Source organism: Pogoniulus pusillus, chromosome 11 (assembly GCF_015220805.1).
Source record: "Pogoniulus pusillus isolate bPogPus1 chromosome 11, bPogPus1.pri, whole genome shotgun sequence".
NCBI classification, from domain to species: domain Eukaryota; kingdom Metazoa; phylum Chordata; class Aves; order Piciformes; family Lybiidae; genus Pogoniulus; species Pogoniulus pusillus.
The window spans coordinates 6,752,484-6,778,316 of record NC_087274.1 but is presented as its reverse complement, the minus strand read 5'-3'; the positions used below and the strand labels follow the sequence as shown (position 1 = coordinate 6,778,316).

At 53.3% G+C, this 25,833-nt stretch overlaps 1 protein-coding gene and 1 long non-coding RNA gene across 3 annotated transcripts in view; both read right to left on the bottom strand.

Moving 5' to 3' along the window:
- Positions 1-16,042, bottom strand: part of SLC38A10 (solute carrier family 38 member 10) — a 41,682-nt gene extending 25,640 nt beyond the window's left edge. For both annotated transcript variants that reach the window (XM_064150707.1, XM_064150708.1), the window contains exons 1-8: positions 15,856-16,042; positions 14,543-14,660; positions 10,680-10,725; positions 8,690-8,783; positions 7,332-7,475; positions 5,502-5,626; positions 2,075-2,177; positions 1,102-1,284 (exon numbers count right to left, since the gene is read on the bottom strand). In XM_064150707.1, the coding sequence (XP_064006777.1) occupies positions 1,102-1,284; positions 2,075-2,177; positions 5,502-5,626; positions 7,332-7,475; positions 8,690-8,783; positions 10,680-10,725; positions 14,543-14,660; positions 15,856-15,963 (921 nt within the window). In that variant the 5' untranslated portion in view covers positions 15,964-16,042. The remainder of the gene's footprint in view (positions 1-1,101; positions 1,285-2,074; positions 2,178-5,501; positions 5,627-7,331; positions 7,476-8,689; positions 8,784-10,679; positions 10,726-14,542; positions 14,661-15,855) is intronic.
- A 4,962-nt stretch (positions 16,043-21,004) lies between these two features.
- LOC135179694 (uncharacterized) lies at positions 21,005-21,842 on the bottom strand. Its single transcript, XR_010304078.1, has 2 exons — positions 21,726-21,842; positions 21,005-21,160 (listed from the first exon to the last, which is right to left on the bottom strand). It is a non-coding gene; the product is annotated as an uncharacterized LOC135179694 (long non-coding RNA).
- Positions 21,843-25,833: the final 3,991 nt, after the last annotated feature.

Here is a 25,833-nt window from a genome sequence, read left to right as displayed (position 1 = left end):
CCCCATCCTCAGGCCCTCTCGATGTGAGAAAAGAGCTGGGGGCTTCTCACAGGCAGAAGTGGCAGGATTTCGAGCTATAAATTGCTCGAGTTTTATTTCCTGCCCTAAGAGGTTTCTATTTATGCAGATACACAAAGGCCTCAGAACATTCCCACAATCTCTTACTGTTATTTACTGAATACCATCGGCATGCTTAGTGCCGTACAATACACAGAGGAGAACACGCCACTGCCACAAGGGACTTACAGTCTAAATCAGACAGACCAACTATAGTCACAAAGACTGTCTGAAGATCTGACCCTGGGAAAGGTGAACGTGTGGGAGAGGACTCTATTCCACCGCACACTTCTGCACCAGCCAGGGCAGGCACTGGAGGAAGGGGACATCTGAGCCCGGAGGGAGAAGGCTGCTCAAGGGCCTAGTAACAGAGGTGGAAGGAGGAGAATAATGACAGAAGAGCAGAAATGAGCAGACGCACACAGAAGCAGTAAGAAAAGAGGCTGGGCTAGGCTCTGAGGCCAGGAACAGAAGCTTGAGCTAAATGCAGAGTTGGCCAGCAAAAGGATGCCAGCTGGAGCAGCAGGAAATAAGGAGGCTCCTCTGTTTCCAAAAGCACATTTCTCTCTCTTTCTGAGGGGGGAGAACTGCCTCGGTTTGAACTCTGTAACACTTCTGTACTACTGCCGAAATCCCCAAGGGAGCAGGGAAGTAGCAGTCGTGAGACTCGAGGAGCAGCAGAGCAATAGCTGGCTTCAGGCTGACAACTCCAGCACCTCTGCCCTCTAAATTCTGCAGAGAGGACAAGACCCTCAGAGCACCAGGGTCTAACCCTTCTGCAGAGCAGAGCCACAGGCCTCCTGCCGCGCCATTACCACTCCAGGCACTTATGATTTCACTGCGAGTTGCAGGTTTGTCCCTCTGGGTAGCCCAGTACCTGCCACAGGTCAGAAACACCCAGGGGTCACCAGAGTCTAGCAGAAGCAAGGCACATTTGTAAGCCAGGTGTGCAGCCAGCTGCAGAAGCCAAAAAGTCACAGCAGGCCTTCAAAAAGCACATTTCAAAGGCAGCCAGCTGCTCCTGGCCACACGAGAGGCTCTTACCTGCTGCTCAAAGAGAAGGGTGTTCAGTGCCTGTCTGCACGGGAGAATCATCATGGGAAACCCCACAGCTACTGACATCATGAAGCCCACTCGAATCATCTCTGTCACCAGGTTGGAGGGGAAGTTCATCAGGACGTTCCCAGCAATGGCTTCAGTGTAGCTCACGTAGCCAAAGAAGCCCACCTGCCCGGCAGGAGCAGAGGTGAGCAGCTGCTGGCTGGCTCTAAAGAACATTTTCACATCTGCTCTTTACAAAAGGGTGGAGGGCAGCAACCTCCCATGAACTGGCACCAGCGAGCCAAGGAGGGAGTGTGGAGCCACCTCCACAGGCAACCTGCCAGCAGGCCCAGCTGCAGCCCCCCCCAAAAGCTGAGACAGGCAGTTAATGAACAGTGGAACCTTCCTAACGGCAGAGGCAAGTTTCTCACCAAATATGGGGCGGGGGGGGGGGGCGGTTCAGGGAGGGCTCTGCAGCAAGGGAACGCTGCCATTGCCCATGGCACAGAGCTGCCACATTATGCTTGCTGCTAGGCAAAGGAATTGGCCTCTTCCAACAGCCTAGCTCACAGGGCAAGGCTCTCCTCAGAAATTATTAACTTGGTTTTATTAACTGGTGCTTTATGAGGCATAACTTCCTTCACATCTTTCCAATTGCAGCAGCTCTCCTAAACTCTGGGCAGCATCTCCAGCTCTGGGCTAAGCCCTGGAAGGCAGGCACGTGGAAAAGATGGGGCTCCACTCTGCCTCTGCCCCAGGAAATGTGGCATGCTGAAAATCTGAACTCTCCAAATGCTTCCTGCACCGCTTGGTTCATCATCTCCCATCTCATTCTGCTTTCAACAAAACAAAGTCATTATCTTTCAGAATAAATACAGATAAGCAGAAACCAGCCCCAGCTGAAGATAAATCATTATCCCTGTTGCCCCTTCAGAGCACGACTTCTGGCAAGGAAAGAGAAGGGGAAGTTTCTTACCGTGATGTAAAAGGTGGTGACCACGTTTAGGGAAGAAGCAAATATGGAGCTCATGATTTTAACAGATGGCTCATCCAAGCTATCATAGGTAGGCAAGACCTGACTGTAGAAAAAGGTGAATTATTTAAGGAAACCTTCTGCAGAGAGAGACACCCAACAAAACCAAACAACTCCAGCACATTCTCTGCCTCAGCCCAGCAGCAAAGACTCCCTGACACCTTCCCCCTACGGAGCATAAACACTCGCTGCTATTCCACAATTTAGATTAATAATGCCAAGAGATTTCAGAACACTCATAACTTTTAAGTGTTGCAAAAATATTCCGGCTCTCCCCACCCCACCACGTGGAGGTAAATGTGTGATGTAAACATTTTGGTTCAAAGAAGGGGGGGAAAAAAAAGGGAAGAAAAGAAGTGTTGCAAAATGAATGACCGTTTGTTCCAGCGAAACACCGGTGGCACCAAGCCAGGGCAGAGCATTGGAGATTATTGTTCTTGGAGCTCTTCTGTGCTGATAATTAAAGCAACGCAGTGTTTACAAGAGTAAAGAAGCAGGAAGAAGGTTAGAGCATCAGCACTGTCAGAAAGAAAAAAAAGTTAAACAAACAAAACTAAACGCAAGCGCCTGTCGCGTCTGAGCGCTGCTGCTGGAGCTGGGTTCATAGAAAGCTGGGAGGGCCAATTACATGGGATTTGGGGTATTTACAGACTTGGAAAGCCTGTGGAATGTACTTTCTGACATCAGGTGAATATTTTAGCAACTCATTAACCTCTTGTTACTTTAACTCAAGTGGCTACATCCTGGCTTCCTGTTACTGAAGTAACTCTCAAGAGAAGGTGGTGGGGGTGGGGGGAAGCATCCAGCGAGATGGGAAGGGGGTATTCCCAGCTCCACTGGGCAGAAAGCCATTAGCAGAAAGTATGTCAGAGCTGAGGCCGAGCAGAAAAATCCCTAACGCTTAATCCCTTAACATCAGACAGTTCTGCACAAAGGCAGCTGAGCGCATGGGCTCGCAGGAACCTGTCAGGGTCTGCAAGCAACAGCGCTGTGACAGCCATTTATTGGCAGGGAGCAAGATCAGCTTCCTCAGGATCCCCATTTCAGATTCTTGCCTGCCTTCAACACACTGAGCTCCTCCTGATCAACAGGCTACATCCCCAGACTTTGTGAGGGCAAATGCCCAGCTAAGCATCCAGGCCCAGGAAGGGAAAAAAAAAAAACAAGAGGGAGGCTCTGCAGTGTGTAGGATGGCACAGCTAGACCAGGTTTGTGTCATTGCAGGAGGAGCAGCAGCAACACAAGTGCCATGAAAAAGCCAGATGCACCCAGGCCTCCTGCGATCACCTAATGGCACCTGTTGGGTCAGTTTGGGTTTGGAGAACCTGCACAGCATTGCTCAAGCCCCCATGACACCCTCCTGACCACCATCACCTCTCAAGGCAGAGCAAGAAGCATGCAAAGGGCAGCGTGTCCTGACATGCCCAGGGTTTATTTTTAAGCACAATGACTGAAGGCCAGCATAGGATCAGAGATCCTTCCCTGCCTTATCTGTTACACTGCACCTCAAAGAGAGCTCAAGCAGATGGTTCCTCCTGAGCAGAGAGCAAGCAAGTCAGCACAAGCATCGAGGGCAGCCAGAGAGATAACAGCCTTGCTTCAAAGATGGCCAGAGCTACCACAGACTACCCGCCCCTTGCTGCGGGCATCACCTCGTACGGGTGCTCTGAGCGCAGCACCCGCAGGGAACCAATGCTCCACAGAGGCAATGAACAACGTCCCAACTTTCATTATCCCTGTGACTCCAGCATTTCTGCATCCATCTACACCAGAATAGCCACCACTAGAAATCAGAAGTTTGCTCCTGGAAAACTCTGCTGAATCCCCTTTAATTACAGAGTACAGACACTGGGCCGAGGCCACACAAGGAGGCTGCAAGAGAAGTAACCCCAGAGCCCTTGCACTCCTGGCTCCCAGCTCCACAGCAAATTTCCACACTGCCCCATTGGAGAGGAGTGACCTACTTTGCAACTTCAGCAACAACAGGACAGCTTTTGAAGAGTAAAGGGTATTGAACTCCCAAGCAAAGCAGGGTTGAGTTTTTCAGTGTGTTTATTTGTCCTTACTGTATGTACTTAATGAAGGAAAAAAGCAGTTCTGCTTTATGTTAGACTTATTTATTGGTTACAAACTCAGAGGTTAGCAAAATCCAACCTGTCTAGATGAGAGTAGTGTGCTTGTAAAAGCTGCCTGGGCAGGGGACAGCATATTGCCCTGATGAATGAGGGGGGGGAAAAGTGTAGCTTTAGGTCCAGATTTAGGTACTGCAATGAAGCCTGTATTTAGGTACGTGCAGGCTGGTCCAAACCCAAACAACTCCCCTGCGTCTCCAACTCCCAGCAAAATTGTGCTGGGTGGCTACCCTACATTAAAAAAAATAATTAAAAGAATTGGAATGCAAAAAAAACCAAAAAACTCTAAAGTGTTAACAAGGTAAAGCTGTAAAAGACTCCAATTCCCTTTGCCAGTTGTAATGGAGACATTAAACAGCAAGACTGGAGCGTGCTCGAGTAGGAACCGAGCTGCCAAGAGAGCCGATAAGTGGAAAATGATGATTTGGATCTTGCGTGTGGGTGTAAACACAGCAGTCTGAACAAATTTTATCTGTCGCATTCATTTGCTGTTGGCATGCTACCCGTTTGCTAGAGCTACAGGGGGGGAAAGCCCAGCTCTGCCAGCCTTCCAAATGAGGATGGTCTTTTCCGTGTCCACGTTTGGATTCGCGCTTCTATTTACAGCCCGTTACCGCTCCGGCCAGGCACGTATTCGCTCACTCGCCGTTCTGGTGCAGAAGGTAATGCTGCTAGACATGAGAAAATGACCTGCTCTGGTCTCTCCGTGTGCCAACGGAAACCCTCACTAAAAGCAGGTAAGTGGAAACATGCAGACGAGCCTCCAAAGTCAACGGCTGTGTGATCTTCCGAGCGTTCTCACCGAAACTTGGAGGGGAGAGGGGAGGCAGAGAGCAGCAGTCGGTGTACGCTGCTCAGTGGGGGGCCCTGAGGCCACGAGGCAACACAGCCCTGCTGCCTTCCCTGGCACTAAATCATTCCCTTCCAGAAACGGGGGCAATTCATCACTTCTGCAGCTGTAGCAGAAGCAGAGTGCCTTATGCTGAGGATCTGTTTGGCCCAAAGTGTTGCTCAGGTACAGTAACTCCCAAGTGAAATATAACTCCCTCCCCCACCTAGGTAACAAAAGGGTCACAACTGCACCAGACGCTGTACTTCAGTGAGCTGTAAAACGTCGTGATTAAAATAAAATAGGAAACCAGATGGTATCTATCCCTTGCAGATCCTCGTGACCCTCTGCCCTCACAGAAACTCATTGTGCAGCGCAACTGCCAGAGGCAGGGATGGCAGGTACTTACGACTGGCAGGCGAAAGACATGCCAAAGATGGGGATGCAGCGAAAAATGCCCTCCCAGCGGGTGTAGCTCACTCGCTGCAGCCACTGCCCACTGAAGAGGCCGTGCTTGAAGGACGAAAGCACAATCTGCAACCCGAGAGAAAGAAAAGGGGTTAGGATCCTACCCAAAACAGCTTCCTAGCAGCAACGACGCCGGTACTGGGATAAAAGGCAGCCGTGCGGCAGCTCTGCGAGGAACAGCTTAGGCTGCCCACCACCACCTGACCTCCATTAGTCAAACTCCCCAGCTCCCCACCCCACCCACACACTTGATTAAAGCTCCCAGCGACCTCCAAGAGCCCCTTGCCACTGAGGACCCCAGGGTATATTTTAAAAGATCTATGATATTCTGCCCTTGTTTGACAGCATCAGACGTCCCAGCCTGCACCAGGGTGAAACTGTTTCCACTCGACTGGGAGAATTACCATTCCCAGCTATTTCTTTTGCATTCTTTTAAACACCTTTTTTAAACCCAAATGGGAAGCAACTTTTGCCTTGGAGAATCCAAGTTCAGTGAAGAGAGAAAAAGGTTCCTGTAACAGGACCCCACCTGCGCGCTGCTACTCCAGAGCCACTCAACATTAGTGCACCAAAGACAAGAGTAAGCTCCAGGAAGAGAGGGAGGGAGGGAGGGAGCGAGTGAGGCACCCAGGCAAGGCCAGGGAGCTCTTTTGCCATTGACAGTGAAACTGGCAGGCATTGGGTTGCACAGGAAACAGAAGGTAAATATGTCTGAATGCCTGTTTATAATATCGCCTGAATGAGGGTTTTCTAATCCCCAGAGATTATGTTTTAGCTCAGCCAACTCTCATGAAATGTTGTGGTTTTCTTAAAGGCACAGCTCCTGGAACAGGGCACTTCTGTAAAACACTCATGTACAGCTCCCAGCCTCCTTCAGAGGCATGACCCAGCACAACCTACTGAAAAAAAAAAGTTAAGTGGAAAGAATTTCCACACCTCCCTCCTTCTTCCTCTCGTCTCAGCTCTTTCAGACCTGAAATGTGGGAGAGACAGGGCTGGGGCTCCACCAGCAAACCACATGAGCATCTGTGAGGTGAAACTTACAATCATTAAAAGGCAAGTGCAAGTCTCCACCTCTCAGGAAATGGTACTACACAACGGGGCTTGGCCAAGCCAAACAGCTTTAGGTAATGCTCAGCTTAGCCTGCTGAATCTAAATGGTCCAGAATCCATTCACCTCAGGGAGGAAAAACTTTTCTAGAAATATCTAAGGACACTGTGTACTTGACTTTAGACATTATGAGTCTTTCAGTGCTGAAGCAATACAAGTGCTGGTGTCTAACTAACAAAACTACTTGCAGTCTAAAGGGCATTAACCAGCAGCTGCAGAGTAGCAGGCAAAGCACACACTGGAGTTCTGAACGAGAGCTGCTTCCCCTGCAGATTAGAGGCATTGAGGTTTTCAAGGCATAACACCAACACATGCTGAAAGCCTTTCTGCTTCCAGGGCCTCTTCACCACATCTTCCATCCTTCGATTCAAAGTTCAGAGCTCTAAATTGTAAGATACCAACAAGCAGAATAAGCCATAACCTGATTTGTAGCTTATTACTGCTTGTGCCACCTCTGTCCCCAGCTCTGTAACAGCTTCACAGACCCACTGCCCTGTGCCTCCCCCACCTTGAGCGTGGGCACTCAGATCACCCATTATGCCCAGCACTAATTAATCAGGAAGAGCATTTTAAACTTGAGGCTTGCACCTGGAAGTTGTCCCAGTCAGAACAGCTGCATTAAAGCAATAGGAAAACAGCATTCCCAGCATGGATACTCACCACAAACATGAACACCGTGTAGAAGATGAGAGCCATGGCACTGAAGGACTGTATGGAGGCCATCATGTTCCTCTGGAGGCTTAGGGGAAGCACAATGCAGAGCGAGACAGCAAAGAGCAGGACGATCCGGAAACCGCCTGACACCTGGAAAAGGGAGCTGCATACAGGACTGCAGCAGGGAGGACGTGCACAGCATCCCAGCAAATCATCAACCCCCCCCACACACACACACACATGCTTCATGTTTCCAGAACAAGAACAATGCAAAGCCAGGATCAATCCCAAGTCTGAAAGTCTGCTTCTGTTGGTATTTAAAAGATCTGATTCTGAAACGTTGACATTTCTTTGGCTTGGGTCTGTGATTAACTTCTACAGTCACTGGGTGCCACTGTTGCTCTACACACTGTGTGACAGGTCCGTCCTCAAGTGGAAGTATTTGGGGGGTGATAGAGAGGTGGGGGGGGGTGGGAGGGGAGTGTATTTAAATTCTAATCCAACACAAGCTATTTAGGTAGTTTCATGCAATTACATAGAAACTAAACTTACTTGGGAGACAAGAGGCTGAAGTCTTGAAAATTCCAATACAGAAAACTAATCAAACCCTCAGACTGGTATTTGTTATAGCAGAACACTCTGAAATGCTTGGAAATATTTAATACCTAATTTGGCTGCAGCCACAACGCATCTTTTTAACTTCACAGTCCCTTCATCCTAGCTTAGCAGCATCAGGCAGAGCAGATAACAGCCCCAGCAAAAATCCTTCCACATGTCCATTCTGCTTCCCCACACAGCCCTTGCGCTGGCTTCTCCAGAAGAGCAGCAAGAGCCTCCTGTCCACCAGGAGCACATCTCACCACCACAAACCCTAAACCCACATTGGGCTGCTCACACAGTTTATTTTATCTTGAAGAAGAGGCAGGCTCACTGTAACTTCAGCCACCAAAACAGCAGGGGACAGAACAGAAAACCTCTCTTGAACCAGAGGGCTGCAAGAGGCTGAGAGCTCCAGACAGAGAAACTGTCTGTCACTACCCATTGGGGCAGGAATTAAGACAGGAAGCATCAGGAATCTGCTCCAGAATTAATAGACATCAACTTAAAAAGAATTCCTTTGTTGGAAGTGCTTCATTGAAGGTTTTACACAGCTGATTGTTCACCATATGTCTGGGCCTCCAGAACTTCAGAGAGCCAAATGCTCTGTGTGCAAGGCGTGCCGTTAAAGCTCACCATGAGATGACCCCATGATGCCTGGTGGGCTGCTGAGCATGCTGCTGAGGCAGGATGCTCTCTGCTGTGTCTAAGGCACACTTGGAGCTATTGTCTGCACCGAGGATGTGATCCAGTGAGGATTTATTTACCTGAAATCCAAGCAGTCGGGCAAAGAAGTTGGACCCCAAATCACCAATGACAACATAGAAAGCAATACAAGTTCCCAGCATCAGCCCAATCATGCTGCAAAAACAGAACACACCCAGGTTAGGAGGCTGGAGCAGGAACCCTGGAACACAGCTCCTGCTCCCGGGCAGGGGTGTGTTAGCAGCTACATTCCCAGTGGAGCTGTACTCTGCAGAGCCCGAGAGACAGAGGATGAGGCTTTGCTGATTCTGAGTCTGCTTTAGAGATGGTGACAGAGCCCTCACTGATGACATGGGAGCAGTAAGAACACTGAGCAGTGACAACACCACAACGTGCCTGGCGTGGAGTGCAGCTGTGCTGGGAGCAAGACATATCCTACAGACACTGCAGCTGCTCGTGAGGGATTAAGACAAAGGTTCAGCACTGACATAGTCTCAAGGGCTACACACTCTGCATGCAACAGCTGAAGGTTGGTTAGGATCCTACTGCATCCCTCTTTATCAAGGAACCTCCAGAAGAGCTACCAGAAACAGTTGAAATGTACACTTAAAGTGACTCAAAACCTTGTGCAGTCACTCACTTGTGTTCAGAGGTAGAGCAGCTTCAGCGTGCCTGGCTTCAGGCTTGCCAGGCCTCAACACCCACCTGCTAACACAACCTTCTAGCAAGTCATGGTGGAGACAAGCCCCACATTCTGCTGAAAATACATCTGGCAAGTAGATTTTCTGTCTGCAGGGATATGGGGAGCTGTGAGCTTGCTCTTACAGCTGTAGGAGCAGGCTGAGCACCACTGCTTGGTGCTGGAGGGGAGGACCACGCTTTCATCCTCGGGTTTGCAAAGCGGAAGCCACCAGCTCTGCATTCAGCCTTAGCCAAATGAAAACCAGTGATTCTCCATCCACACCTAACAGCTTGGCTGGAGGTGGAGCTCTAGTAACAGCCCATGCATGGGTTTCAGGGCTCTTTGGAGCCACAGGACAAAGCAAACCCTGGAGATGGGAAGAACTCCGTTATTTCTTGCAAAATATCATTTAAAATTAGCAGCAAGAGGTTCCCTCAGCCCCATGCCCCCCGGCAAGGGATTACCACAAAAATCTCAATACCAAATCATCTCTCCAACTTTTTTTTCCACACAAATGGACCACACTTTAATGAAAAGATTGTCCTGTGAACTGCTTCTCCTCCCCTTCGTGACTGCATGGACCACTTTCTCTCCCAGCTGCAATTATACAACATCCCTGTGGCAATTACAGCAATTGCTTGCATGGACAAGTAACGTCTGAGAAATATTCGGTGTATTTTTAGTGTTGTGCAGCAGTTTGCAGATGGGAAGAGGGAAAGAGTCAGCACCACTGACTGGCCTGGGCTCAAGACCACCTCCACCAAAGAATCCCTTCTGAAGAAAGCTGCAATGATGTTCCCTTGCCCACCACAACTGCTGAAGGAGGCTTGCGGAGGAGCTTCCCCTTTCATCTGAGGAAGCGCAGTCTGAAACGGAGACAGGATTTCCCTCACCAGGCATCTCCCAGTGCCTGGTGTCTCACAGAGGAAGGAGCAGGCAGGACCAGAGCAGTTAAAGGGTGGATCTGAGGTGCTGAGAGCTCTCCCTCCCACCAACTCACAGCAATCTTGGCAGGGATTTCACCCCTGGAAGAGGGCCACGAGCGACATGCCCATGATTTCACAGCACACGCAGCAGAGCGGGAGATGAGTTCAGTGCCTGACTTCTGTGCTCCTGCTGTCTGGAAAACACTCCTGTCTCAGGAACAAGGAGAGCGGGGTGGGGTGGAATATGCTGAAGGCAGCACCTGTGAGCTGTGCTCAGGGAATCTCACTTGGGCTCCTGCTCCAGTTCTACGTGGCAAGGAAGACTTCTGGGAGCAGAGAAGGTGGGAGGGTAAGGAACGAAAGCGCACAGCGAGGCCACGGAGCAACATTTTTTTCATTAAAGAAAAAGCAAACCATCCAAGCTTTAAGTAAGTAGCAGATTACCTTGTTTCCACCAGCATTTTTCCTGCTTTTCCATAGGCATGAAATGCTGACAGAAGAAGAAAAAGAAAAACAACAACAACAAAGTTCCAGTTAGTCAAAGAACGGTCCAGAACGTGGCACAGGCAGCAGCCTGAAATTAAACAACACTGACAAAGGGCAGCGCAGCAGGAACCCACCAGTGGTGCGTTTTGGGGCTGTTTCATTCCGCCTGCCCTCCCACTTTTCTTTTTTCAGACGTGCCCTCCACAAGTTGAAAACCACATAAAACAGGAACAAAGATGAGGGAAAGATAGAAAGCAGGTTCTTTTCGTTTGGGTTGGGGTTTTTTCCTTCCCTCTCCCCCCCTCCCTTTCTATTTATAAGCAAAGCGGTGTGAAGTAGCAATCACACATGGCAACCATTAAAAGAAAGTCAGCGAGGAAGAGAAAAATACGCCTGGGTTAAGATGCTGTGTGGCAAAAAGTTAACTGCAGTGCAAAATTTCAATCAAACTCGCGTTTTTATTTTTATCTTCCCCACTAGAACCGAGCTGCCTGACGGTGCTGGATGGGAGAGCTGAGATGGTGCCCAGAACTTTCAATCCCATACCCAGAATACCCAGTACTCGCAGCCCACACCATAAAGGGCTGCTGCCAAGAGTTTGGGGTTTGGTTTTGTGTGGGGTTTTTTTTTTTTCCTCCCCCTCCCACCACTCCTTTCTCCTTGCCCCTCTCTCCCATACTCAGGGTGTAGCTTGTAGCAGAAAATGATCAGCGGTCCTCACGTCGCTGCTTTTGCTTTTTCTTGAAGAGAAAAAGGCAAGAAGACTCCGCTTTGTATTTTTAGATCTTACTGGGCAGAGTGGGAATTGAAACCTCCAGTTCCAAGCACAGACCACGTAGCCCTATTTTCTGTCTTTAAGTGCAGAGGAACAACATGGAAAACCATCATCCTGGACTCCCTTTGTCTTCTCTCAAGGTACAGCACGCTGCGAGAACACAAAACTTTACTTGCTTTCTGGAAGCATCTTTTGCTATTTTAAATATTAACTTACAAACTCTGATTTCTTTGGACTCTGCTTGAGCTAAAAATTAAGGAAACATTATGTTCTCCCACAGAACTGAAAAAAAAATAAAACAAGAAGCATGGCAGGAGAGCCACAGCAGAAAAATAAAGCATAGCTGCTATGTGTGGTAGCACCAAAAATAGCCAACGGCTCGGTGACAGAGTGGGTGGACCAGCCACAGCCTGGCACGGCGAGCAACTGTGTGGCTTCAGCCCCCAGCTCTCACTCATTTGGGAGCTGACCACCACAAAGAGAAAAGTGATCCCTGGGGCTGGGTCTGTTCTCCCTGGTAACAAGCCACAGGATAACAGAAAATGACCTTGAGTTGTACCAGGGGAGGTTTAGGTTGGACATGAGGAACAATTTCTTCTCCAAAAAGGTTGTCAAGCCCTGGAAGAGGCTGCCCAGGGCAGTGGTGGAGTCCCCATCCCTGAAGGGATTGAAAAGCTGTGTAGATGTGGTGCTGAGGGATGCAGTTTAGTGGTGGCCTGGCCATGCTGGGTTAATGGTTGGAGTAAGCAATCTGAAAGGTCTTTTCTGACTAAAATGACTCTGTGATTCTATGAAAAGAGTGACAGCCTTTGGGAGGTCCAGTCACATGGCCAAAAGGTCAGGGCTAAGTGAGAAGAACACATCCTTCCTGGACAGTGGGTCTTCGACAAGCCAAGTCCAGAAGGACGGCTGCTGTGAGCTCCTTTTTCACATCACACAGAGGTATGTGCCTCCAGATAGTCCCTACAGCTGCTGGAGATGCTGAGAAACCATCAGTCTCCTTGGCTGTTCAGAAGGGATGTTCTGATGAGAACAAGCCTTCAAATGTTATGCCAGATGTCCCCATCCAAAGACAGTAGAAAAATTAGATCCTTTATCTTCTCAAGGAGGAAAGAGATGATGGCTGTAAAACAAATTGTACAGTCAAGCACCTTTGGAAAGGGATCTCTTGGTGCCTCACAAGCTGGGCAGGGCTGAATCTGCCCAGTCAGTAGAGAAGCCCTTTTAAGGCAAGTGTGGTTCCTAGAACCTGTGCCCTGGCACTTTTCTCTGCAGCGAGCAGAAACGAGGGCTGCAGCATGCTGCCGACAGGGTCAGTACCCAGCGCAGGTCATCTGCAAAGACCCAGATCACTTTCAGCAGCACTAAGGGGAGGCATTAACTCATCTCTTGGTTAACATCTGCCCGGAGCTGCATCCTGCTTCTCATCCTCATCTGCCCAAGGCCCTTCCCTTTCACTCTGTGCAGGAGAACAGCAGTGAAGAGCAAAATATTTTTAATACCCAAGCCCTTCAGGGACAGAGCACTGCCAGGCAAAGACGTCTGGGCTCGATATCAGCCTGTTACCACCCTGGCCCTTTTGTAGCTGAAACCATTGCTCGCAGTGTTCCTCCGGAAGGGACTGGCTGACTGAAGTTAATTTGCAAAACTTTCTTACATCTTTCAGCCCTGCCAAAGCCTCCCACAGAATCGGCTGCCAGGGCTGCCAGGATCTCTCGCAGATGTACCAGGGCACAAGCCTCCAGTGACAAAGGCTGTCTGTGTGGAGCTGCTCAACCTTGATCCATTAGGATGCGTTGTAGGAGTGCTGCTTTTCCTCTCAAGGCTGTCCCTCCCGATGGCACCTCTCCCAGGGCAGAGGCATTTCTTTCAGCACCAGCATTTGTGTGCCAGGAAGTTCAGAGGCATTACTGGTCCTCTGTGTATTCGAGTCCCTTGGCTTCAGGGAGCATCAAGGATCCCTCCTTCCCGGGAGACGCTCCAAGGTGGAGGGGACTCTCTGTACTCCGGGGAAGTGGCACACAAAGACTTCTTGTGTGGGGGCAGGGAGAGGCAACCCAGGCAGCTGGGCTGGGAGCCTCAGGGACAAGCCAGACGTTACCTGAGGGCTCCCTCTTCTCTCCAGCATCTCTGAGATCAAAGAACTTCTGGATTGTTTGGATTTCTAGCAGATACAACTTGGCAGAAGCCAAGATGTGCAGCCTGGTAGCAGCACCTCAGGCGCTCTGAGGATGGAGGAGACCCATCTGTCAACAGCATGGTCAGCCACTGGCCCTTGAGCTCTTTTACCAAGGGCAATGCCAGCCAACATTCTCCTCCCTCAGAGAAATAAGGGAAAAACAAGAACACTTTTCCAACTGTTCCTCATGTCAATGGAGAGGTGTAGATCCTGAGCACCTCCTCCTGTCCCCGAAGTGGATCAGAATCAGAAGAGAGGTCACAGCAGAGGCCAAGCCAGGCGCCAGCATAGAGGCGACAAGCTCCGAGGAAGAGGGCTGGCAGACTCTGCCACAAACCCACACATGAATCTTGCAGATGTTTTTATTTTCTTGGCCACTTGAAACCTTGTGCGTTGTTTCCTCTCTCTGCCCTGCCACAGAGGCACAGGCAGCCTGAGCTCCATGCCAGGCTCTCCGCTGGCAGAACCCAATGTCCCCGGCAGCGCACTGGGTGGGGAGGCTCGCGGCTTTCGTGCCGAGACCGATAATTTACACCAGACACCCACTAGGCCAGCTCCCGAAAACTTGGGTTTTGATCAGTCAGTGCGGCATCTCCTCCCCTGCCCTGCAGAGTCAAAACAATTCTGTGCCTATTAACTTCACTGTCAAGAGCAGAATTAAACCCTGGCGTTCCCCTGAGGACACGCGGGAGAGACTGACAGAGCAAAACAGCACAAACTGAAAACTACACCAAGAAACCACACGCCGTGCCAACAATACCAGTATGAAAGTTGTAAATTAGGGGGTCAGAGCAAAAACTGCAGTGAAAAAAAAAAAAGAAAGAAAGAAAGAAAGAAAGCTCGAGCCCTAGAGCTGAAACTTCTCACCAAGGCCAGGGTAGGTCCTGCGCTTGCTGAGATTGGCCGATTTCACCAGGAACATGCAGGATTGATGAGTCATCCAAGAACAGAAAATCAGCAGCAGAGCTCCCAGGATGATGCCACACTGAAATGGAAGAAGAGAAGGGGAAAAGACCAGGGTGAGGTGGAGGATCAGTCACCCCACGTGGCCCTGCCGCCAGCCCTGATCACCTTTCAGCTCCCTCACACACCTCCAGCTGCGCTTTCACCTCTCAAGTTCCCTCAGCTTCAGAGCAGCCTACAGGAACATGACGCAGAAGCTCAATTTTACTCTCTCTCTGCAGCCCAAGGACAACACAGAGCACCTGCCTGGTTCCCACAACTTCCAGCTTGCACCAGTTTGAGCACTAAGGAGTGAACTGGGAGCCATTCGTGGAGAACTTCCACAACTGCCCCTTAGTCACCCCTCCCAGGGCAGCTCTCACTCCTAACTCTAAGGTGCAAATAAACTCTGTTGTAAATTTCTTAGGTAAGAACTATTTCATAGTGTGAACTCGTCAGCCACTGCCATCACCAGCTCACATATCTGCAGCAAGAGGTATTAAATGCTGGATAATTTTTAAGCAGGTGACTGTAAACAGGCACAAGTGATGCCAGATCTTAATTTGCCCTTTTCTCTGCTGCGTTTGATGTCGATGTGGCCGTGAGGATGGCAGCAGCTCCTGGAGAGGGGCAGGAGAAGCACAGCTCAAGCTCAGCAGATGGTCTGCAAACACCTCCAAGCCAACCCACGTTTATCACATGGATAAATCCTTCCTCGTTTTTGGTCTTCTACTCACAAGGATGGCAGAAATGGCTACTTGGACACCTCGCAGCAAACACATAGCTTGCTACAAGAGATGTCTCACCTCGGTCTTTAGTGCTTCCTCCACTTAAAAACCACCATGAGACACTTAAACACCTTCCAAATTCGGACCAGGGGCTTCAGACAGCCCTTCCCTGCCATCCAGACCCTGCAACCAAGGAGCTCACGGGGATTTCAAGCCAACCAGAGCCCTGCCTATCACTCCCAGCTCCGGGCTTCCACCCACACGAGGGAAACCCCGACACGTCCCCTGACCTTCTTACCTCTCTCACTGGCCCCAGCCCCACGGGGCCACCGGCACGGCCCCGTGACCCGCTTACTCGACCCGGTGACACCCGTAGGTATCCAGCCTCTCCAACCCCTACCGGACACGGCTAGAAGGGGTCAGTACTGCCGCTGCGGGGAAAGGTTCCGAGCTCCGGGGAAGGGACCTCAGCTCGGGAAGGCCAGCCCGCGGCTTCGGCGGGACGCTCACCTGTCTGAAGCAGAAGGGCACGGTGAGCACGCTCACCCCCACGATGCTGTTCACCACGTTCATGATCAGGCCCCAGTTGGAGCCCGCTGCTGCCGCCGCCGCCGCCATGGCCCGCAGCGAAGTGGAGGACAGGGTGGGGAGGGGGTGTCCGCGGCGCGGGGCCCGGCTCGCAGCCGCCACCGCCACCCGCACCCCCAGCGAAATCCTCAGCCGCCCGTACCGGCCATAGCAGGACCGGACCCGCCCCGACCCGCCCCTGCCGCCGGCCCCGGCACCGGCCACAGCGGCACTTCCGGGTTCCGCTGCTCCGCTGGCGCTTCCGGGAGCGCGCGGGGCAGGGCAGCGAGAGGAGCGGGGCAGAGCGGCGCCGGGCGCGCACGCGCCTGCTGCCCTGGAGGACTCTGCCTGCTGCTCCGGGGAGAGCTGAGGCGGGAGTGCAACCGAGGTGAAACCGTGCCGGGGCACCCCCCAAGAGCCGGGCACAGCCAGGGGCACAGGCGGGGTGCCCGCACGTGTGCAGATGTACGGCCACATAGGCAGATGCACGCTGGCACACGAACATGCGTGCAGGCACACACACACACACACACACACACGTGTGCCCAGCCATACAGATGCAGACACATGCATGCACATAAATGCATGTCCTTTGCATGCACAGGCATGTTTGCAGATGCACAGACGTGTAGAAAAGACTGGATGGGGCACTTAGTGCCATGGTCTAGTTGATTAGATAAGGATGGGTATTAGGTTGGTCTGGATGATCTTGGAGGTCTCTTCCAACCTGGTTGATTCTGTGATTCTATACCTATAAATGCATGCACAAGTGCCTACATACGCACACAAATTAATGTGTGCATGCCCGTGGAGATGAATGCACACACACACACACAGAGCTGCACACATCTGCACGCACACACACATTCCACAGGATCAGCAGCTCCATGGCACTGGGTTGCTTAAAGCTTTCCACCCAAAAGTCCCATGCTCTTCATGAAACGTTTGCTTGTCTGAACCCTCATCAGCACCCACCAAACCTCTCCAGAGTTTAGCACCACAGCAGTGGTGGCACATGAGCAAGGGCATTCTGGACAATGAGCTGCCCATGGGAGGCTGTAAGCTGTTTGATCCCACACAGGTAGCCCATCACCCACCCAGGTGTGCAAGACCCCTAGATATACATCTGGACATTCACCCAGCTGTCCACAAGCAAAGCATACAGCACATCTGTCCCCATGCTGACTGAAGTGGTCCCCAACTCTGACAAAGCCACAGGTCTGTCTGCCTGCAGCAGCCTGCTTTTGGTGGGGGATCCAAGTACCCCAAGATTCCTCTCAGTGGAGGAATCAAGGTGTGCAGACAACCATCTGTAAGTGCTGCATCCTGAGCCCTGTACTATTGACCACGGGTGTCAACCTCCACTGCACATCCACATGGCCACAGAAACCATTCAGCCAGCACTCAGGGGCTCCCTGCCTGCTGCAGACGTCTCCCCCCAGCCCTTCCTGCCTGCTCCCCATCGTTGGGGCAGAAGAAGGGGAAAGAAAATAATAAAAAATAAAAGAAAGAGAGGAGAAATGAAAAGAAAGAAGAAAGCAAGCTATAAAGAATCGGGGGGCTCAGGATGGCCCGGCGCAGTGGCAGGTCGGAGCAGTGCACGCCGGCGATGTGCTGCCGTCGCCGGCGGTGCGCTGCCGTCGGAACGAAACGCGCAGCGCTCGTATAATTTGCAGCAATCGCAATGGGTAACCGCAGGAATTTGCTCTACAAAAGGTTTGCAGGGAGGTGAACACGCTGCCTAATTCCCTCCAGGTGCCGCAGTGGGCTCAGGGCCTGCCAGCAGCAGCACCGGCTGCACTTTCTCTGCTTCCTGCGCCGAGGCTGTGCCCACATCTCTGCGTTGTCTCCAAAGTGAGACGAGAGGTCCCCTAAGGGCTGTTGCTGCCCTAGTACGGGAAAGTCTCAGTTGTAACTTCCAACACCAGGTCATGGCGTGGGGTACCCGGATATGGGATGTGTCACTTGGACACAGAATGTGGTACCTGAACACGGGGACATGGCTCTCGGATGTGGGAAATGGTAGCCCCACATGGCATGGGATACTCTGGCACAGGGCATGGTACCTGGACATGGAATGCAACACCAAGGCACAGGACAGCAGGGCTGCAGAGGAGAGGAAACCCTATGAGCTGTGGGGGTTCCATGGGCTCCTAGGAATGTGCAGTAAGGCTCATGTGCATCACCTAAAAGCTGCCACATCCCCGGCACAGAGTCATCCCTGGGACCCTCCCTGGCACCTCTGGCCCTGAGCATGGAGCAGCACACTCACATTTACACACACACACCAGACCCACATGCCTGTGCTAGCACTTGTGCACAAATACACATGTGTGCATGATGCAAAGCTGGCAGCGCTCCACAGTCCTCCCCTGGCACCCACCTATTGCCATGGGCTGTGGGTGCCAGTGTGGGGCTGAGACTAAGCACCCCCCACCCTGGGTGCCTGAGCACCCACTGAGGAGGGCAGAGCACCCATGGCAGCCATCTGCCATGCTGGGAACAGAGAGCACTTTGCTCCTGTGCCAAGGAGACATCTGCAGCCAGTTAGGGGAAAGTTGTGTTGATCCACTTAGGGATACAGGGCCCTGACTCCAAAAGAGCAGAGAAAAGGGCTCAGGTAGCATCTCCACGTGTCAGAGGCCACCAGCAGCCAGAGCAAATGCTGAGAGCTGGCCAGCTACGACCCCTTGCACTGAGGGACAGGAATGCTGAGGGAACAGCCCTCACTCTGCCACCTCTGCAGCCCTTGTCACCAGCATGGGTAAGCAGGTGCCAGCTTGGTGACACAAGATGATGGGGAGCATGGTGACTCCACTTCCACTGCCCCAGTGCTCCCCAGAGTGTCAGGCATTACCATGGGGTGATCAACACAAGCAGGCTCACTGGTGTGGGTCACTGTGACAGGCCAGGGATGGCTCAGGTGCTGCTGGGACAACGTGTTTCCAATTGCCACGTCCCCATGTCCAAACCACCTGCATTCAGGTATCTGCAACCCATCAGGTCTTGGCTACTGCAGAAACGATCCCCTGCAGCCTCACTCTGTGGGCTGGTTGGCTACTGCTTGCTGTGGCACCACAGATAGGGGCAGAGCTGCGCTTTCCCAGGGCAAACCTGGGGCTCGCTTTGGGTCTCCATCCTGCTCAGGGTCTCAGTCCCCAAGAATGCTGTTGGTACATGTATGCCCTCTACAATTAGCCCATTCCTCTGGTTGGCACCTGTGGTGGCACATGGCCCAGTTCCTGGCTGCCAGTGTCCTCCTGCAGTGCCATGGGGCAGCCATGCTCTCTGGATTGGCACTACCTGTCATGCAGCATTGATGGGGAGATGTGACTGGGACACCAAGGCTGCATCTCGCATTGGGGGTTGGTTAGGGCTCTGGGCAGTCCTCCCACCCACCGTGGTGCTCACCTGGGCCCATTGCTCCCTGTCACCAGTATCCTCACGCACCTTGTCAGAAGGTGACAACATCCTCCACCTTGGCCAACCCACCTGCTTCTCCCCCAAATCAGCTGGGGCTCAATACACCACTGCTCAGCAAATGGGCTGTGAAAGGATGAAATAATTAGACAAATAAAGACTGAAGTGAAAGCATAGCCAGCTGTGGCACGGGGGCTTGGGGGCACCTACAGCTGCCAGCAGAACCTGATGTAAAAGGCAATTCCCATCAGCCCAAAAGGCTCCCCATGACCCAGCAAATATAGTTATTGCAATAGTCACTTGATAATTGCAGCAGCAGCCACATGCTTGGGGCTGCCTCCTCCTCCAGGTTAATTTACTTATTCCCCCTGAGAACAGCAGCTTCTGCCCGCCACCTTCCCCTCCTCCTGTGCCACAGCTCCCGGGTGTCCCCCATGCTGGCTCCAAAGGACTATGGTTCTCTCCAGCCCATTCGCCTTCAAGTAGCTCAGCCGTTACCAACAGTCCAGGGCCAAACCCTGCCTCCAACGTGAGCCAGTCTGTCTGTCCATCTGTCTGTGTCCTAGCCATGGGCAGACCTACCTCAGCAGCACAAGGCCGTTTTCCCAGACACTATCACAAGGGGATGCCAACCAGGAAAGGGACCGTGACAGCACAGCTGCCCCAGAGACCCCCATCCCCACTTAGCCAGCGCGGCATGAGGCACGGCAGCTCCAGCTGGTTGTTGGGAGCTGGCAAAGGACAAAGTAAGACTCATTCCTTTCGTTAGCACAAGAGAAAGGAGCAGAGCCGGCAGGCAGCATCCCCCCAGGATCTGCCGGGAAGCCCTGATGGCCCAGATTCCTCCCGCCCCGGATTTGGAGCAGGGAGAATAAAGAGCCCTGGAGAGCTGCCTGAGCCACAATTACTGTAATTAGAAAAGGTGGCTTAGGGCTCCTCGTGAATCCCGAGCTGCTTTGTGAAAATGCAAAACCCCTCGGGTGAGGTCCGGCAGGGTGGGGGCTGCTGCCGTGTCTGATGCTGCTCCACAGGGATGCTCAGACTTCCATGTGCGCACACCTGTGCGTGTGTGTGCGGGTATGTGCTAGGCAGAGAGCCATGCAGAGGCGGATTTGCATCTCCCGTGGGTGCTACTGCCCCAAGAAAAGGTCTGAGCTCATCTCATTGCCAGTGAGATGCAGGAGTGGGAGCTCCCAACCCTCCCCCACCATCCCGCCCTTGTTCATGAGTTCTTCAAGAATTTGACTCACTGGCACCTCCAGGTTGGGGGGAGGGTTGTGCCCTGAGGCACCCATGGCATAGCAAGGGTTGCTCTTCCTCAGAACCATGGGCCTCCTAGGGTCATCCTCTGCTTTCTCTGCAAGGCAGCTACCCTGGGGTGAGTGGCACAGCAGGGTTGAGGGGCCCTAAAGCAAGGTGTTGGGGACTAAAGAAAGGAAGGCCCTTCCTAGTTTGCTGGGACAATTCCACCCACACCGCAGCCCCGAGGTGGGTGCACCCAAGGGTCTGTAACCACACCCCATCCAGAGCACCCAGTGTGCCCCCTCCCTGCAGGGCGCCAGCACCCACTGCCAAGCAGCTGAGAGCCCCTCTGCTTCCAGCCCTGATGACAGATGCCTGGCAGAGCCCAGGAACAACCCAGCAAGTATTTAAAAACATAAATTAAAACAAATTGCGTTTTTATATTGCAAATAAGGGCAGTTTTATCGGTTTTATTGCATAACAACCATTAATGAAGTGCAGTTTCAGGCACCTTAATTGCTGGGAGACTAAAGTTCAATCCGTATCGGCGGCGCAGGCTGGAAGCGGCCATGTGTCATGCGGGCACCTGGCAGATTGGAAACGTAAATAAATTTATGGGACTATTAGGAAAATGGAGAAGAGGGACTCGATTTACCCAGGCGATTTATCTAGGAGAGAAGCGGCGTGGGTTAAACAGTACAAACGGTCCCGGGGATAGGCAAGAGGTTGCTGGGGCTTCCCTCGGTGTCACACCAGTGTCCTGGCGGTGGGGTTCTGCATTCGGTGCCTACCCTGAGGAGGATTTCAGGGTGAGTGTTCCCAAGATACAGAGAAAACAGGTGATGCCCGGGCCGGCTGACCCCTGTAGGCACGATGGGGTCGAGCTAAGGCAATACAGAGCTGGGGGGCGGAGGGGAGGTTGTATCAGCCGAACCCCAACACAAACAAACGCGTGGGTGCTCACGGAAGGCAGAGATGAACTCGCATACTCGCGCTACGCACCCAGAGGGGAATACGGATGCCTGCAGACTCGCAGCAGCAGGGATCCCCGCCGGTGGATGCTACGTGAGGATCGCCGCGCTAACACGCGTTATGCACACCACCACATCCACGCACGGACACGCTCCCTACCCGCACGTACCGAGCCTTACCGTGCCGTACCGTGCCGAGCCATGCCGCTCCTCCCGCACTGCCCTGGAGCGCGAGCGGGCCGGGCCCCGCCTCCCTCCGGAGCGCGCGCCGCAGGCGGGGCGGAGCCACGCGCCCCTCCCCGGCGCGCATGAATGAGCGTGCCCCGCCCCGCCCCTTATAAGGGCATGGGGAGCGGCTCTGGGGGAGGGGCCTGCGCGGACTCAGTCCCGCCCCTTAGAGTCCCGTCCCCTCGTCGCCCGTTCGCCAATCAGAGAGGCGCACCGGGCCCCCCGCGGGCGCCGGCCTTTGTTTGTGGAGGGCGCTGAGGCCAATGGGGGCGCGGGAAAGGGGAAGGGCGGGCCAATGGGAGAGCGGGGAGCGGGGAGGGGTGGGGCTGGCCCGGCCACGTGCGCGCTGGGTCGCCGCCGGGCCCGGGGACACCAAATAGCCCCGGGACGTGTCGGGCCCCGGCAGGCCCCGCTGTTCCCTTCCCACTCTCCCAGGAAGACCGAGCCCGTCGCCTGCCCCAAGCCGTTCTCCACGGTGCGGCCACGCCACCGAGCTTGCTGCGGCAGGCACCGCCTCAGTAGTTCTGCCGACAACCAAAGCTGAGGCATGGTGCTCTGGGCCGCCCCCCTCGCACTCGGTCACATGCGCGGGAGGGTCCTTAGCAAACCCAAGGCGCAGTATCAGCGCTCGAGGCCCTGTGCGGCTCTGCATCTTCTTTTCCCTGCAGACCCAGTGGTGGCCGGGGTGACCATGGTGAAGAACGGCCCCAGCACTATGCTGTGTCCCCAAGAGCAGCCTCGAGAAAACCAGCCTGGCCATGCACTGTCAGTGCCAGACCCTGTATACTGCCTCTGGCTTTTCACCTTCCTACCCCTGCAGATTCCCCAGGGGCCATCCCACCCAGCTCGGCCACGCAGACACTGTCCCAGTGTATTTTGAGTCAGAGCTAACTTCGAGTAAAGGTGGCATCAGCACTACGTTATGCTCAGATGCCTGTGGCCCAGGTTGCTCATTGTAACTGGGCCCAGGAACCTGTTGTTGGCACTGGTCTTGGCAGCAAAACCCTACTGCCTGCAGCTGCCCTGTACAGCTGAAGCTGCACCGTGCAAGGCCCCTTGGAGCCAGGACACACAGTCATGTGCTGATCTGTGTGGTGGGACTCAGCTGTGACAAGCACCCACTGCATGCGGGGGAGCAGAAAGCTGCTGCAGTTGCTGCAGTGGGCAGGAGCCTCCCAAGGGGCTCAGAAAGGGTCACCCAGAAATCCCACCGTGTGCCTGGGCTGTATCTGGGAACTGCTGGCCCCTCCTTGGCCTTGAGAAATTTCCTGCTTCCCAACCTGCCCCCAGCACCATGCCATCCATGTGCCAGTGCTGTAGGGCCACACTTGTGGCAAAGCCTGCGAGTTGAGTCACTCCCAGGCTGTTGCTGGTCAGGCATGGCAAGGTGGAGGTCGTTGCCATTTTTACTATCACAGGCAGCTCCCAGCTCCCATGTGTGACGGTTCTAACCCCATCCAGCACTTCAGGACACTGTTGTAGTGGGGGGTCAGCCTCATTTTGGCCGTGACACTGCTTTTGCCATCCAAGATCCATGGCAATGGCTGGTGATGGCCAAAACAAAGGGCACTTTTCCTCTGCTGTGAGATTTGCCAGGCTCTAGCTGTGCTTCTCTTTCCCCTCCCCACATCTCTTTACCAGGGACCCATAGCTCTGGGGCTGGCTGCTTCAATGCAGCCCGAGGAGGAGCTATCTGTCCATCTGCCTGCCCATGCTTGCCTAAGATTCTGCCTAAACCATAAGCAACTGCAGCAACCAGGCCAAGGAATAGCCCTGGTGTCACCATGGAAGACAGAGATACCAGTGAGCTCTGGGACGTCACTGCCGTGCACTCTGGCAGACAGTGAAGCTCCGGTGCATCTCCCGTGGCTTGGGGAGAGAACAAAGGAGGGCATCTGCGGCAGAGGGAGTGCCGCTGCCGGATGCGCTGCAGCGCAGCTAATCCGCCCTGCGTCCTCCTCGGGGCCCAGGCACACCCCACTGCCGCTCCTGTGTCCCTGCTGCCAGTGTGGCTCCAGCACAGCCTTCCTGCGCGGCCCCACGCACTGGCAGCACCGTATGATGTTCAGAGAAGCTGCTCAGCTCAAGGTGCGATGATCTGTATGGAGCCCAGAGCCTCAGCACCCTGGTCCCAGCCTTCCATGGCTTGCACCATTTGATCCCACCACGCACACCAGCGTGGTGGTGGTGGTGGTATTCACCCTGGCTAATGCCATGCCATAAAGGAAAACGTCTTTACATTAACGACTTTTGTCACCAAAGTTATTAACATAATAGGACTTCCACATCAAAATTGAATATTAATGCTACACCCGGCTGCGGAGTGAGACGGATAATTGCTCTAATACATTTTCCAGTAGGATTTTCACATCGCAGCAGCAAGTGCATTAGCAAAAATGATTATTTCCAAAGCCCCAGCAATGGGCAGTGGGAAGGAACCCAGTCTGTGGAGCCCAGGTACAGAGGCTTCGCAGACTGGGCTCCCTCCCACCGCCCTTTGTCTTTAGTGTCGGTCCCCATGCATGGACAAAGGCAGCTACAGGGTGTGCAGGGAGGGGGCTGTCATTAAAGTGGCTTTAATTGCACTCGACTGGGCTCGCTTCATTGATCAAGCTCGGCTGGGGAGCCCACGGGGGATGTATACCCACGGGGTGTGAGGGGGGAGGGGTCTGCCTACCCACTATAGGGTTTGCCCACAGGGAATCTATCCATATGGGGGTCCGCTCACAAAGCTGGGGTTTGCCCATGAGCAATCTTTGCCTACTGTGCCCAGGGACGGAAGCCTGGGGCTCGCAGCTCCATGAAGCTCAGCCCCTTTCTGCCCAACACTGGGGGATTTCTCCAGTCCCTTCCCACTTCCCCCCTCCTTGGAGCTGACTAGGGGAAGGAAGAGCCTCCCAGCTGCATTTTTTTTGTTTGTTTGTTTTGGCTTTTTTTTTGAAGAAACTGTTTCTGAGTGATGCCCAAGCACCAGTGGCCAAACAATGTGCCATCCGCTACCCACCATTACCCCAATGCTGCGGTGCGCCTGGAGCTCCTGTTCGGCAACAATTCCCCATCCTGGGTTAATCTGGAATGTTGTTTATCAGGCTGGAGCCCTTTCCCAGATGGAGAGGGGTCCAACTAGGATATTTTAGCATTTCCCAGAGCATAGGGGTAACCAAGGGCTGCGGCTTGGTGCTGCCGTGCACATCCATGGGAGAATACTCCCGAGGTGGTCAGAACGCAGCCAGCCCTGCTCCCTGTGGAAGGATTCCCCAGGAGAGGAGGAGCCCCGGATCTGTCTGTTGAGCTCAGCTCAGCCTACGCTCTGCTCCAGGAAACGCCAGAGAGAATAACTGGGGGAGAAAAAAGAGCTTTTCTGGGGGGCAGCAGATGAGAGGTGTGCTGGAGCAGCAGGACTCCAAGAGGGGTGTGTCCTCGGCTCCACTCCTCACCTTGGCGGAGAAGAAATCCCCCCTGTAGTGATGGGCCAGCAGTACCACGGTGCTCAGTTCAGGCATTGCTGCCAGAACCATGCTAGTGCCCACTGGCACTGCAGCCTTCACACCGTGGCAATGGAGGAGGCTGGGTGTGTGCTTCCTGCAAGCTTACAGTGTGATCCTGTGTCCTGCTGGGCATGTGTCCGTGCGTCCCTTCAAGCACTTGTCCGTGTGTCCTGGCACATCATGCCCCGCGGCAGCTGCCCATCCTCAGACACTAGTGCATGTGCCAGAGCTGTGCCCTGCGGTGCCACCGGCTGTCCCGACCAGCTGTCCTTGCGTCCTGGGCCCAGGAGCATGCTGTGTCCGTGCATCCTGGAGTGCGCAGGTCTGTCCGTGCCATGCCAGGGCGCAGTGCCGGAGGGTCCCCGCGGGCTGTGCTGTGTGTCCCCCCCGGGCTGCTTGCCCTCCTAACTTGATTGTTGTCCCGGCATAATGAATAGCTGCGTCATAATCTAATAGCTTTTACAAATTACGTGGATTTATTTGAGCACTTTCAATCAATTACATCCTTTTATTAAAAACAACAATAACAACACCACCAACCAAAAAAAAAAAAAACCCAAACCAACCAACCA